Source organism: Panulirus ornatus, chromosome 16 (assembly GCF_036320965.1).
Source record: "Panulirus ornatus isolate Po-2019 chromosome 16, ASM3632096v1, whole genome shotgun sequence".
In the NCBI taxonomy this organism is placed as follows: Eukaryota; Metazoa; Arthropoda; class Malacostraca; order Decapoda; family Palinuridae; genus Panulirus; species Panulirus ornatus.
The window spans coordinates 6,750,820-6,765,791 of record NC_092239.1 but is presented as its reverse complement, the minus strand read 5'-3'; the positions used below and the strand labels follow the sequence as shown (position 1 = coordinate 6,765,791).

Sequence of the window (14,972 nt, the reverse complement as noted above, 5' to 3'; positions counted from 1 at the left end):
GAAAAGATTTTCCTCATGCTTCGTGTGTGCACGTCTCCAGAATTCCATTTTGTTTCTCTTTTTTTTGCCTGAAAAAAAGATGTATTCCAGTCTTTTTTTTTTTTTTGTATTAATGCCTCAATGTTCCAAGTTTCTACTGTTACACTGCCAGCCAACACCTAGCCTCCCTCGCCGGCGACGTGTCGTCTACCCTCCCTCTCTCCCTCGCCCGCCTGCCACCCCTTCATTATCATCGTCTCGTGTCCTCCTCCTCCTCCTCCTCCTCCTCCTCCTCCTCTTCCCGTGCCGACACCTGGAGACCCAGCACCTCCCTGCCTTCCAGGTTCCTCCGACTCCGCTACTGCGAGCGGCGTCAGTACCTGTGGTACAATTCGGTCTACCATTCCCCTAGTAAATAAACCCAGACCCCAGCACTCTCCTCGCCCATGTCCGAACCCCGTGGACACGGACATGCCCCGGTTACTCATCTTTTATTCCTCGTCCCTCACGTCACCGGAATTCTCCCCCATTGGTAGCTCAGAGGGGAGGAAGGAAGGGGGGATGGGAGAGAGAGAGAGAGAGAGAGAGAGAGAGAGAGAGAGAGAGAGAGGGAGAGAGAGAGAGAGGGAGGGAGAGAGAGAGAGAGAGAGAGAGAGAGAGAGATCGGATGTTATCGGGAGCATATATATAGTATTGCGAGCGTCCAATACATATGTATATGTATATATATATATATATATATATATATATATATATATATATATATATATACATTCGTCTCTAGCCTTTGTTCAGACGTTCGCTTTCCTAAATCAACCAAAGTTTTGATTGCTAGGATGATGGTTCTTATGTCTTCGGTGATCACCTGATTTTTTCTTCCCTTTTCTTTTTCCTTTTTTTTTTCCTAGAAAACACGGAACCGATTCGCGCGCTTCTGTCGACACGTCGTCCTTCTCCTTCCCTCCCTCGAAGCTTAATTTTCCCGAAGACCATCAGCGCTGATCACTCTGCACGTCGGGGGAACTTGCCTGGATTTGCTCTTATATTGGATCATTAACTCGGGTTTGGGGAATCGAGAGACGAATCGCACTTAACAGACAGACGTTCGTCCGTTCGTAGGAGAGCCCCGCGTTCGTAGGAGAGCCCCGCGTTCGTAGGAGAGCCCCGCGTTCGTAGGTGAGTTTCGCGTTCGTAGGAGAGCCCCGCGTTCGTAGGAGAGTCTCGCGTTCGTAGGAGACCCCTCATTCGTAGGAGAGTCTCGCGTTCGTAGGTGAGTCCAGCGTTCGTAGGAGATCCCCGCGTTCGTACAGCGTTCGTAGGAGAGCCCCGCGTTCGTAGGAGAGCCCCGCGTTCGTAGGAGAGCCCCAGTGTACGTAGGAGAGCCCCACGTTCGTAGGAGAGCCCCGCGTTCGTAGGAGAGCCCCGCGTTCGTAGGAGAGTCCCGCGTTCGTACAGCGTTCGTAGGAGAGCCCCGCGTTCGTAGGTGAGCTCCGCGCCCGGAGTTCGGCGGGGACGACTTTATCCTGCCAATTATCTGGTTCGATTAATCTTGGATTTTCGTCAGACTTGGTCAAATTACCGATGTCCCCCCGGAGCCTTCCACCTCCTGTGTGAAGGCAGCGACGGTGGCTCTCGCGCGCAACCTGAAATACGCGAACTGATTTGCGGCAGGTCCGGTCGCGTGCATGCGTCCTTCCTTCCTTCCTTCCCTCCCTCCTTCCGTGGGCTGGTCGTACTGAAGTCAAATTTTGGGTATTGGGGAGGGAGAGAGAGAGAGACATCGTCTCACGGACTCTGCTCGCCTGAGTATGCTCATATTACTCCCAAGATTTTAGTTTCCCCTTTTTCATTACTGCCTATCAACTATGTTGGTCAAGCTTGGATTATTATATGGATCTAGTTCGAGCAGCTTTACCTCCCGCCGTCAAGCTTCAAGCTCAGCTTTACACATGAGAGAGAGAGAGAGAGAGAGAGAGAGAGAGAGTTGGATGAGCAGCGCATCCATCATTCCGTCCCTTCCTTCATCCGGAACTTTTTTATTTTTTAAGATTTTAATCATGATGTTTTGCTGGACCACTGGAATGAACTAGAGTTATTGAGATTACTTTTTTGCCCTCGACAGAATTTGATATATATATATATATATATATATTTTATTTTTCCTCCACATGCCTCGAGTTCCTTCTGAAGGTTTTCTTCTCCTCGTCTTATTGGAGAATATAGTTAGAGATGAGTCATGTCTACACACTACAGGGTATGTAACACACCTGTTCCTTAAAGACGCCAAGTGTGTTTCTTGAGCTCCACCCGCTCGGGGTTAGGTCGCGAGTGGAGAGACAGCTGTAGCGAGGCTGTATCGTAAGGGGAAATGGTAAAAGTCTTCGTCAAAGAACTTCTGGCTCCAAAGAGATCCACATTCCCCTGCTGCTGGCTGTAGTGTTTGCTTGGGCTGCATGAGCCTCTAGTGAGAGGTCTTTGGGCTAATGATTATAGCCTAGCGGTAGCATTCTCGCCTGTGACACAGGGGTCCCGGGTTCGATCCTGGCTGTTGGAGGTTTGTATGTTCTATGAAGGTGCGCGTTCCTATGCACTTTGTTCGTGTGTGTGTGTATATATATATATATATATATATATTTCAAGCTGATTCCCCAAAGTTTGCGACAAGAGACTCCTCACTACAGAAAGGCTCTGCCTCCTCCTCCTCCTCCTCCTGTGTACCTGGGCGGGACTAAAAGATTTTCAATCAGGATTTTCTCCTGGGGAAAAAAAAAAAGAAATACGATCTCGCCGTATTACGTCAGCCAGGCGTAGTTTCATGTGACGTGTTGACGTAATAAGATGAAAGGTGGGGGTGAGGGTGGCTTTAGTTTACAATGTTTGTGTTTGACGTCGTACTTCTTTGTCTCCCAGTTTTGTTCATTGTAGATGCTAAGGTACACTTATGTGAGTATGTACGAGCGTGTATAAGGACACACACACACACACACACACACACACACACACACACACACACACACAGAGCAGCACCAATAACACCAACATCTACACCAGTTAGTATCACCCACTACCAACTCTCGTCTCTTATACATGCAAGAAATATAAGGCATCAGAACCAGTACGCACGCTTTTAAAAGCGTTTCCAGCACAGTAGAAACAAAAGAGTGTTTTAAGTCTTCATCGATGCCCTTTGGAACATATAGAGAAGATATCAGAGAGAAATTTACGAGATAACATAGCGAAAGATGATCAGGTTATTTGATATATTAACTTCGGGAATGAGGTGTATTTTTCTAGGGATAAGACTCATGACATTTAAGAAGAACCTTCGATAAATGATGAAAAGACAGTGAGCAGTTATAGAGGATCCTATTAAAGACAGTGAGCAGTGATAGAGGATCCTATTAAAGACAGTGAGCAGTTATAGAGGATCCTATTAAAGACAGTGAGCAGTTATAGAGGATCCAATTAAAGACAGTGAGCAGTTATAGAGGATCCTATTAAAGACAGCGAGCAGTTATAGAGGATCCTATGACTGGTAATAATACCATGTGTTTGACGGTATAGCAAGAGACATAACGCCTACAGCTCCACACGCACGCCAGGCCAGGCTGGTTGGAGAAAGTCGCGTCGGGACTCAGTAGTGAGTCGGTAGCCCCTCTCTCTCTCTCTCTCTCTCTCTCTCTCTCTCTCTCTCTCTCTCTCTCTCTCTCTCTCTCTCCAGTATACATTTGGTGGTGAGTTGCAAGTAAACCAGGATCCGGTGTATACCAGTCGATCAACGCTAATTAATGATCGCATCCATTTCCCTTCGTGTTGGGAGGAGGAGGAGGGCCACTCCAAAGCCACCCTTCATATAATTAAAGTTTACATTGTAAGTTCTTTAATCTCCCGTAAATTCCGGCCGCTTTATAGTCCAATGTTTATAGCGTTTTCTTCGGCAACGGCGTGCATAATGTTCTATGCTGCTGGGTCAAACTTTTCGTTTGGGGGGTATATTATGGGGTCGTCTGTTAGTCTCAAGTTTTGTTGGCCTTCGCTTCCTTTCGCCAGTTGGTCCACGAAGGTGTGTGTGTGTGTGTGTGTGTGTGATTACCATTTGTGTGTTACGGAGAGAGAGAGAGAGAGAGAGAGAGAGAGAGAGAGAGAGAGAGAGAGAGAGAGAGAGAGAGAGAAGGAGAGGGTTTTACACTCGTGTTGCCCTCGAACCTTGTATGTATATCTACCGTGTCTTTACACACACACACACACACACACACACACACCTTCGTGTATTACATATCACGCTGGGTTCCTCCAGTGATCTTGTTCCACTGAACGCATTACCCATCGACCTTCCGTAGGCAGAACCTACCGTAAATGATCTCAGACCAGAATGTCGTGTTGTCGTGGCCGTCTGCCGGCATTTTTATGTGCATCAAGTGAAGGTTATTCTCGTCACGCGCGGCAATAAAGCAACAGAAAAAGATAATGTCCCCCATATTCTGATAACCTTCGTAAAAAGGTTATGTGCCACGGCGAGCGGTAGTCCGCCTAGTACTGGCTAGGGAGGTGAGGAGTGGTCGGAGGAGGAGTTGGTGACCTGGCTAGGGAGGTGAGGAGTGGTCGGAGGAGGAGTTGGTGACCGGCTAGGGAGGTGAGGAGTGGTCGGAGGAGGAGTTGGTGACTGGCTAGGGAGGTGAGGAGTGGTCGGAGGAGGAGGTGTTGGTGACTGGCTAGGGAGGTGAGGAGTGGTCGGAGGAGGAGTTGTTGGTGACTGGCTAGGGAGGTGAGGAGTGGTCGGAGGAGGAGTTGTTGGTGACCGGCTAGGGAGGTGAGGAGTGGTCGGAGGAGGAGTTGGTGACTGGCTAGGGAGGTGAGCAGTGGTCGGAGGAGGAGTTGTTGGTGTTGTTGTCGTAGCAGAAATAGTAGTAGTTGTAGTAGTCCTTCGCTCCCGTTGTAGCACAAGTAGCCTGGTGGACGGGTTGTTGGAGATAGGGTAGCACTGTGTCGCATCCCTCCCTTCTATCCTTGACCCCTTCCATCGGTCCATAGGATCTGGACAAGCCACACAGATTCCCTCCCGTAATCCTGTGTGTATAAGTGTGTGTATCATCCTGCGTCTGTATTAAGATGAAGGATGTCTTCATTTTGATGTGTCTTCTTCTTCTTCCTGCAGATGGGCGAGCGGATGACGCCGGAGCTGCGGGTCCTCCTGGAAGGCCTCGACACCATCACCTACGGCGGTGAGTGCTACAAGGGGGAAGGTGTTGGGATGGGTGGGGAGGGAGACGGTTAGGCTCGTGTGTGTGGGGGGGGCTCTTGAGAGAAAAGGGGGCTTCAGGGTACTGAAGGGGGGGAGGAGGGAGCAGTAGGAAGGGCACCTCCCTGACGGAGGAAGAAGAAAATGTGAGAGAGCACGAAGGAGGCCTCAGCGTCTCCTGGCCCCTCGCAAGACAAAGAGACATCGAAGTAGGATCATGACGTCTCCTTCAGTAGGGTTTAGGTCTGTCGAAGTCCTCGTTCTACGATTATACAGTTCCATCACTGTACCACTGTGGCACTCACTGTCCAGTCTCTCACTGGATGTATGTCACTGCACCGCTGTGTCACTGGTGTAACACAGCACCTGTGTGTCACTGTTCAGTCTGTCGTTGGAGCGTTTCAACCATACCCTCCGCGTCAGTAGTCACAAGCCCTTTATCACTGGCATATGTCACTGTCGGTGTCAAGGGTGACTGTTGCCACCGTTCGGCCTGGTGAGCACGACCACAGTGATCAGACGGTGGCATCTTGGGGTGTCAGAAGAAACCCCCAGCTCGCTCTGGCCTCCACCAGGGGGAGGGCTCTGTTGGAGTCGTCCGAGAACCACAAGGAGGCTGACCTGCACGACGTCGTCCAAGAACACACACCCCGAACTCCCCCCTTATGAAGTCGTGATGAAAGTCGTCCAAGAGCCACAGTGAGGTCGTCCTGCCCTACGGCTCTTTATCCTGCGTTGGACTTCCTGCTGCTGGAGGAGGAGGTACTCACACACACACACACACACACACACACACACACACACATACCACAAGTTGCCCCAAAGTCTGCAACTGTTCACCAGACACTTCCTTGACACGTGCCGTGAGGCGCACAGCTGCTGTCACTGAGCTCTCTCTCTCTCTCTCTCTCTCTCTCTCTCTCTCTCTCTCTCTCTCTCTCTCTCTCTGTAGCTCTTCCCCGAGGCCGACTCCCTCCCTCCCTCCCGGCCGATCACCCAGCCCCGGGCCTGGTTTGCTCCTCCTCCTCCTCCTCCTCACCAACTTGCCTGAGGGTTAATGGCAGCTGCAGAAAATGTTTGGTGACAATTAGCAGGCGGGAGGGCAACACAAGTTGGTGGCGGCGACCACCACCACACACACACACCCCGCGCACACACACACACACCCACCGTCACTAATGGATGACCCCCGCCGCTTCTTCTCCCCCCCACCTCACATATTTCCACGCTTAATTTTGGACGCGACCCCTTGGGCCCAAAGTCAGGGCGGCCGAGTGACAGGTCTTGGCCGTGACCTGTCACGAAGAGCAGGTCACGCCAGCTATCCACAAGAGTTTGTGAAGTCAGGGAAAATGAGAGAGGGGAAAAAAAAAACGGAAAGACTTGGATGATGGCTTGTGGTATAGTTCCTGTGCGGTAGGTGGAGAGGGAGACGCCATGGTTCCTGTGCGATAGTTGGAGAGGGAGACGCCATGGTTCCTTTGCGGTAGGTGGAGAGGGAGACGCCATGGCTCCTGTGCGGTAGGTGGAGAGGGAGACGCCATGGTTCCTCTTCGGTAGGTGGAGAGGGAGACGTCCTGGTTCCTGTGCGGTAGATGGAGAGGGAGACGCCATGGTTCCCTTGCAGTAGATGGCACTGCTGGATGGTACTGCTACTCCCCGGGGGTCACACCAGGTCAGCACAGCTGGCACTGCTGTCTCCTGGGACACAGTGGGTCAGCACAGCTGGCACTGCTTCCCCCCACGGGGGCACACCAGGTCAGCACAGCTGTATTGATACCGCTGCACACCAGGTCGGGACAGCTGGCTGAGGACCGCCTCGGCCCAGCCGGAATGTTTAATCGCTGTGGAATGCGAAGCTGCTGGCTGCCCCGCTGGACTGAACAATGTGTTCCTCTCTGACACTAGAATGCAGTAAGAAATGTACCCCCGCCGCCGCCCGCCGCCCGGCTTGCGTCGGGGGGAAGAAGGGGAAAGGGGGATTAAGACGTGTGTGTATTTTCTTATTTCTGATGTCATCAGGACCTGATGATTCTCTCTCTCTCTCTCTCTCTCTCTCTCTCTCTCTCTCTCTCTCTCTCTCTCTATCTATCTATCTCTCTATCTATCTATGTTTACGTTACCTGTTCGTTAAGGAGGAAGTGGAGGTTTTGGGTTGCTGTTGCTTCGTCGTCGTCAATTTCCTAAGATGGTCTGTTTTTACGAGGGTTTGTTTGAATTATATGATTTTGTGGTGTATATATATACGATGGGATATTTAACGTTGACACACATACACACACACACACACAACACACACACGCCCACACACACGTACGCATACACGCATTGCACTAGATGTGTGTGCGATTGTGTGTGTGTATGTATGTTGTGTGTGTGTGTGTTGTGTACACGCATTGCACTAGATGTGTGTGTGATTGTGTGTGTGTGTATGTGTGTGTGTGTGTGTGTGTGTGTGTGTGTGTGTGTGTGTGTGTGTGTGTGTGTGTTGCGGGGAGAGAATTTTACACTCGTGTTGCCCCGTCTCTTAAACTCGTACATCTGTAATAATGTCTGCTGGAATGTGTGTAATTTACCCATCCATTGATATATTTTCTTTATGTATGTATATGTATTTGTCTACTTGGACGGAATACCATTATTTTCCCCCCCTCCATACATTGTCCTTCATTGACACAAATCCATCGATATGAAAAGGGTTTTTTTTTTTCCATCAATACTTTTGTATTCATCCTTCTGATATTACTGTGGTGAATATTCTCGACTGCTTCAGTTCGTTCCCAGGTTGCGCCCTTTATACGTATATTCTTCAGTAAGCTGCTTAGTTTATACGTAAATCTTCATCCGTCTTTGTATGTATATATATATATATATATATATATATATATATATATATATATATATATATATATTATCCCTGGGGATAGGGGAGAAAGAATACTTCCCACGTATTCCCTGCGTGTCGTAGAAGGCGACTAAAAGGGGAGGGAGCGGGGGGCTGGAAATCCTCCCCTCTCGTTTTTTGTTTTTTTTCAAAAGAAGGAACAGAGAATTGGGCCAGGTGAGGGTATTCCCTCAAAGGCCCAGTCTTCTGTTCTTAACGCTACCTTGCTAACGCGGGAAATGGCGAATAGTTTGAAAGGAAAAAAGATATATATATATATATATATATATATATATATATATATATATATATATATATATATATATATATATATATATATATATATCCCGTATACTTCATAATCATCGAGAGATACGACTGTTAGCGTACGTCACAACGAGGTTGTTAGCTACACAATAGGGCGGATGATGACCCCCCCTTGATTGAGGGGGGGGGTCTCTCTCTCTCTCTCTCTCTCTCTCTCTCTCTCTCTCTCTCTCTCTCTCTCTCTCTCTCTCTCTCTCTCTCTCTCTCTCTCCGGCTTGCATGATTTTTGCCCAGGATGCGCGCCCGTTCTAATTGGTTAGCGTGGGCGTGACCTGTGCCGTGGGGCGGGGGGAAGTGCGGGTTGTGGGAGGTCTTGCTTGGAGCCGCTTATGCTATACCGCGTCTCTCTCGAAAGTTTTAATGTCCTGTCTCGACCCGCGAGATTTGTGAGTTTGAAAAAGGAAAGATATATTTTTCCTTTGTGGGGGAGGGAGGTAAATAGGCCTCCTACCTACGTACCTTCTTCCCTCCCTCACACACCCTTCCCCCTTCAGGATTGGCTAGAGCCATTGTGGTCCTTAAAATCGTTTAAAAAAAAAAAAAGAAACAGCGTTACAACCGTAGAATACAATGGCGTATAGCCTTTGGTGATCTGAAAACCACCACCTTTTTTGTTGTTGTTGTTTTAAGGGTGAGGTTAAAGGAAGGCCCGCTGGTCATCGTACGACCCAAGAATCGTGAGGTTAAAGGAAGACCCGCTGGTCATCGTACGACCCAAGAGTCGTGAGGTTAAAGGAAGACCCGCTGGTCATCGTACGACCCAAGAGTCCTGAGGTTAAAGGAAGACCCGCTGGTCATCGTACGACCCAAGAGTCCTGAGGTTAGAGGAAGACCCGCTGGTCATCGTACGACCCAAGAGTCCTGAGGTTAAAGGAAGGCCCGCTGGTCATCGTACGACCCAGGAGTCATAAATTCCTATTTTAAGGGATGAGTAGCACCGAGGCACAACCCCACGAAAGAAAAAATAGGTGAAGTGTCTGGGGGGTTTTCAGGCAGAGGCGAAATACTTGAGCAAGGATCAGCCCTGATTTGGAGGCATGTTCCTCTACGGCAGTAGGGAGATGGTGTCGTCTGGACCGTACACGCCTCATAGGGAGATGGGTGTCATCTGGACCGTACACGCCTCATAGGGAGATGGTGTCGTCTGGACCGTACACGCCTCATAGGGAGATGGTGTCATCTGGGCCGTACACGCCTCATAGGGAGATGGTGTCATCTGGACCGTACACGCCTCATAGGGAGATGGTGTCATCTGGACCGTACACGCCTCATAGGGAGATGGTGTCATCTGGACCGTACACGCCTCATAGGGAGAGGGTGTCATCTGGACCGTACACGCCTCATAGGGGGATGGGTGTCATCTGGACCGTACACGCCTCATAGGGAGATGGGTGTCATCTGGACCGTACACGCCTCATAGGGAGATGGTGTCGTCTGGACCGTACACGCCTCATAGGGAGATGGTGTCATCTGGACCGTACACGCCTCATAGGGAGATGGTGTCATGTGGACCGTACACGCCTCATAGGGAGATGGGTGTCATCTGGACCGTACACGCCTCGCACACATGTACCTGAGGGAGGGGAGGCAGACAGACAGAACTCGGAGGACCGTGTGTAAAGCACAGGAGAAGACTTAGGTTTTCTAAGTCTAAGGTTGGGATAGAGTTAGGGTAGTTAGAGGAAAAGTTACCGGACTACGCCCGCTCGATTTCCGCCACGAGTGAGAGAGAGAGAGAGAGGTGGCCTTCGGCGAGGCTGTGTCATTGAGAGCGCAGTCTGGTCAAAGAATCTCTCTCTCTCTCTCTCTCTCTCTCTCTCTCTCTCTCTCTCTCTCTCTCTCTCTCTCTCTCTCTCCAAAGGAGTCTACATTTCCCTGCGAATGAAAGTGATACAGCCTTAGGCTGCAGGAGCCTTTAGAGAGGTCGTGGGATATATATATATATATATATATATATATATATATATATATATATATATATATATATATTTTTCTTTCTTTCATACTATTCGCCATTTCCCGCATTAGCGAGGTAGCGTTAAGAACAGAGGACTGGGCCTTTTAGGGAATATCCTCACCAGGCCCCCTTCTCTGTTCCTTCTTTTGGAAAATAAAAAAGAAAAAAAAATTGAGAGAAATGGGTCATTGTATGGCCATCCCTTCAAGCACTTGGACTACTTCTCTTCATCCTTCTCTCGTCCTCTTATGTCTGCTGCCCCCTTCCCCTGCCTTCATTAAGTAACCAATTTCATGGCTGTTAATTTCTTTGCTCTTACACCCTCCCTTATGTGAGTCCTTAATTTCATGGGAGTTCATTCCTCAACAGTTTTGGCCGGCCTTCATTAGTTAAGTCGTACCTGCTGACTTACAAGCCATTTTCTTGGGTCGTATTATCTTCCAACGTTTTCTCATTTCTCTCTCTTTTGAACCTCCCTATCGTCATTTCACTTTGATATCTTTTATATTGACTTATCTTCTTATTATACTGTGATATATAGAGATATCGTCTCGATATATGCAGAAATTACATTTATATAGGGACTATATATATATATATATATATATATATATATATATATATATATATATATATATATATATATATATATATATATGCAGGCAGAATATTTTGTTCAGTACACCATCTGTTGAAGACCAGTACATATTTAACACTAACTAGCATTTTGTTTGGTTTTTTCAATTTGTCTCGCCACACGTTTTGCTTCATCAGATATAGTGCGAATTTAATGTCAAGTGTGAATTAAATGTCTCATTCATTTTTATTGAAATACACGAGATTGTTCGGGCCACACAGATGATATATATATATATATATATATATATATATATATATATACCACAAGATATATTTTTTATTACGTAGGATTGAGTATATAATACTAGTCCACCAAACCTATAAGTACCCCACATAGAACAGTTGGTATTCCCATTTTCTTTTTATTTTATACAATCATTATTTTGGCTGTATGTTATATAAAAGTCGTATGATGTTAGTGCTTCTGGTTTGAGGATAAACCACGTTAGCGATCACCCAGATTTGGCCCAATTACGTAGTAGTAGTTGGTATTCTCGTACTTGTGAATTTTTTTTTTTTCTTTAATATTTGGCAGTTATGATCTGCCAGAGTTTATTCCCCTTTTCTGTGGATTACCGCAGTTACCCATCCATAACTTTTCGTTCGTTCGTTTGTAAACGTTTTTTGAAATTTGATGGGCATCGAATCTCTTTTTTATACATTCATTACAGGTTGTTTGTCATCCATCTAAACTTGGAAATGCATTTTAAGTAAAACTGTTCGTACGTTCACATTTTCAGTCACCACCTGACATTTCTTCGCCAATTTTTTTCTTTTTTTTTCTTTACTTTCATCATGCCATCCTTCATTCCTTTGTCTTCATTCGCTATAGTTGGTGAATTCTCTACATTCCATATTTCCTGCTTCTGCTTCGGTTTTTAGTGGATGCGGATAAATTGTTTATAGAGAGAACAGATGCAGGTAAATTGTTTATAGAGAACAGATGCAGATAAATTGTTTATAGAGAACAGATGCAGGTAAATTGTTTATAGAGAACAGATGCAGGTAAATTGTTTATAAAGAACAGATGCAGGTAAATTGTTTATAGAGAACAGATGCAGGTAAATTGTTTATAGAGAACAGATGCAGGTAAATTGTTTATAGAGAACAGATGCAGGTAAATTGTTTATAGAGAACAGATGCAGGTAAATTGTTTATAGAGAACAGATGCAGGTAAATTGTTTATAGAGACCAGATGCAGGTAAATTGTTTATAGAGAACAGATGCAGGTAAATTGTTTATAGAGAACAGATGCAGGTAAATTGTTTATAGAGAACAGATGCAGGTAAATTGTTTATAGAGACCAGATGCAGGTAAATTGTTTATAGAGAACAGATGCAGGTAAATTGTTTATAGAGACCAGATGCAGGTAAATTGTTTATAGAGAACAGATGCAGGTAAATTGTTTATAGAGAACAGATGCAGGTAAATTGTTTATAGAGAACAGATGCAGGTAAATTGTTTATAGAGACCAGATGCAGGTAAATTGTTTATAGAGAACAGATGCAGGTAAATTGTTTATAGAGAACAGATGCAGGTAAATTGTTTATAGAGAACTGGTGCAGATAAATTTGTGTATAAGAGGGCCAGGGAACACCGAGGGATTAATCGTTCTTCGATATGTGGTGCCAGTAAGTGTTCTATGGTCTTTGACTTCGTTTAAGGACAGTGGATGTTGTGTGTGTGTGTGTGTGTGTGTGTGTGTGTGTGTCGTAGATGAGGCCAATAGGTGGAAGTTATTTTGAATGGAGGAGGTTGATGAGACGGGGGGGTTACAGAAGGATGTTGTGGCCTGGATTATGTCCGCCAGGGTATGGAAGGGGGAAAATGAATGTGACTTTATGCTTAGATGTAGACGTTTTGTTTTGAATTAAGCCGTTTTCTAGTTGCGTGACGCAGTGTCGTTTTTTAGTTGCGTGACGCAGCGTCGTTTTCTAGTTGCGTGACGCAGCGTCGTTTTCTAGTTGCGTGACGCAGTGTCGTTTTCTAGTTGCGTGACGCAGTGTCGTTTTCTAGTTGCGTGACGCTGTGTCGCATGTTTTATAGTTGTTTTCGTAGGTGTCAGGGTGTCGTGGTGACGTAAGTGTGAGGTAGGACAAAAATTCAAGGTATATGGGGTAAGAGGGAGGTCGCATGGCAAGACATTAAAGAAAATTACAGCTATGAACACTCAGAGAATGACACAGGTTTAAAGCTTAAGGTTTTGGGCCTTGATCTGTCTGCCTCGGCGACCGAAGGTTGGTTAATAATTCGATTTATTTATAGTATTGTCGTTGTAGAAGGGTGGTGTCGAGTGGCTTTTGGGTGAAGGTCTGTCATATATGCACCGATGACACGCCCTGTAGAGAGTGAGGGAGGATGACTTTGGCCAGCTGAGGTCATCCAGGAAGTGTTGCGTGAGGTATGTGTGTATTGAGGGTGTGACTGGGACATTTTGCCTGACCCTAATGGAGAACCAGTTATTCCAGGAGTTTCGTCGGTGGTTATGTTAAGCTCTGAGAATGGGAACACAAGAAGGAGCTATGGAAGGAGTGCTCATCCTCCTCAAAGGTTCAAGCTCGGGGGGTATTTGAGTATACGTGGATGTAATTAGAATTTGAAGAAGGGAGAGATGGATAGTCATGTTTGAGGAGAGGAACCTGGGTGTTCTGGATCTGAGTGACAGGGGGGAAGAATGGCTTAGGAATGTCTTAGGCATAAAATCAGGGGTTCGTGAGAGATCAGAAGCTAAGAAAGTGGTGATGACACTTCAGCTTAAGGAGGAGTTGAAGGTACGTGTATGTAGAAGAGCAAGGAAGTAATCTTTCCCGGGACTGATATGGATGCAAGTAGAGTACAAGAGGCTGGCGAACATCCGTGCTTATGCATCCGGCAGCGACAGGAGGAGCGAGAGAGAGAGAGAGAGAGAGAGAGAGAGAGAGAGAGAGAGAGAGAGAGAGAGAGAGAGAGTGATGGAGAAAGAGGGAGGAGGATGATGGAGGTGGCAAAATGGGGAAAGCACCTCCCTCTTTGACGCGTGATGGAGAAAGAGGCAGGATGATGGAGGTGGCAAAGAGGGGAAAGCACCTCCCTCCTTGACGCGTCCCAACAAAACATTAAAGATCCTGGTTCGGTTCCCGGGAGCTCTCGGCTGCGTTTCAACACGTTGAAAGGCGGACGTAAGCCTTTGGGAACCAGGCTCTAACATTTCCCTCGTTAGATGTTACGAGATATTTATACATATTTGCATATAGTGGCCATCTTATATGTTTCTGATATTTGTTTGTCTCTGTGTGTATTTCTTTTGTCCTTGTTTGTAGGGTGTGTGTGTGTGTGTGTGTGTGTCTGTAAGCGTACATGGTGTATTTGTTTGTTTTTTAGTTACAGTACTTTTATTTATTTGTGATTGTATTTACGGGAGGAAGGTCTACATTCTTAGGGGTACCAGTCCTTGTATATTTGTAATACCCTGTTTGTGATCACGTATTTATACTGTATATTTGTATTACCCTGTTTGTGATCACGTATTTATACTGTATATTTGTAATACCCTGTTTGTGATCACGTATTTATACTGTACGGAGGAAGGGGACTTTTGTACTCCTGGGGACCTCATCTGTTGAACATTTTCCGCTATCATACATCTTAAGATAAAGTCTTTGTATACTTTCTCCCTTAACCATGTCCCTAGTTTAGTCTCCTTAACTTTTCTCCTAATGTGGGACTCTGGCCACACGTTAGGGACGATGTCGAATCATAAGCGATTCTCTCACACACACACACACACACACACACACACACACACAGAATCCTGCAGCTTATTTCCTGCTAGATTATAATCATATTGAAGCCATCCTTCACCTCCTTCCATCCTCATTACTTGACATTTGCTCGTGTGCCTGAGTCTGTGTGTGTGTGTGTGTGTGTGTGTGTGTGTGTGTGTGTGTGTGTGTTGCACTTTGTTTTTT

The 14,972-nt window shown here is 46.5% G+C and overlaps 1 protein-coding gene across 3 annotated transcripts in view; it reads left to right on the top strand.

The window, feature by feature from the left end:
• Window positions 1–14,972, top strand: part of LOC139754096 (carbonic anhydrase-related protein 10-like) — a 300,369-nt gene that overhangs the window by 243,008 nt on the left and 42,389 nt on the right. For all 3 annotated transcript variants that reach the window (XM_071671174.1, XM_071671173.1, XM_071671172.1), the window contains one exon: window positions 5,135–5,201. In XM_071671174.1, coding sequence (XP_071527275.1) covers window positions 5,135–5,201 — 67 coding nt within the window. The remainder of the gene's footprint in view (window positions 1–5,134; window positions 5,202–14,972) is intronic.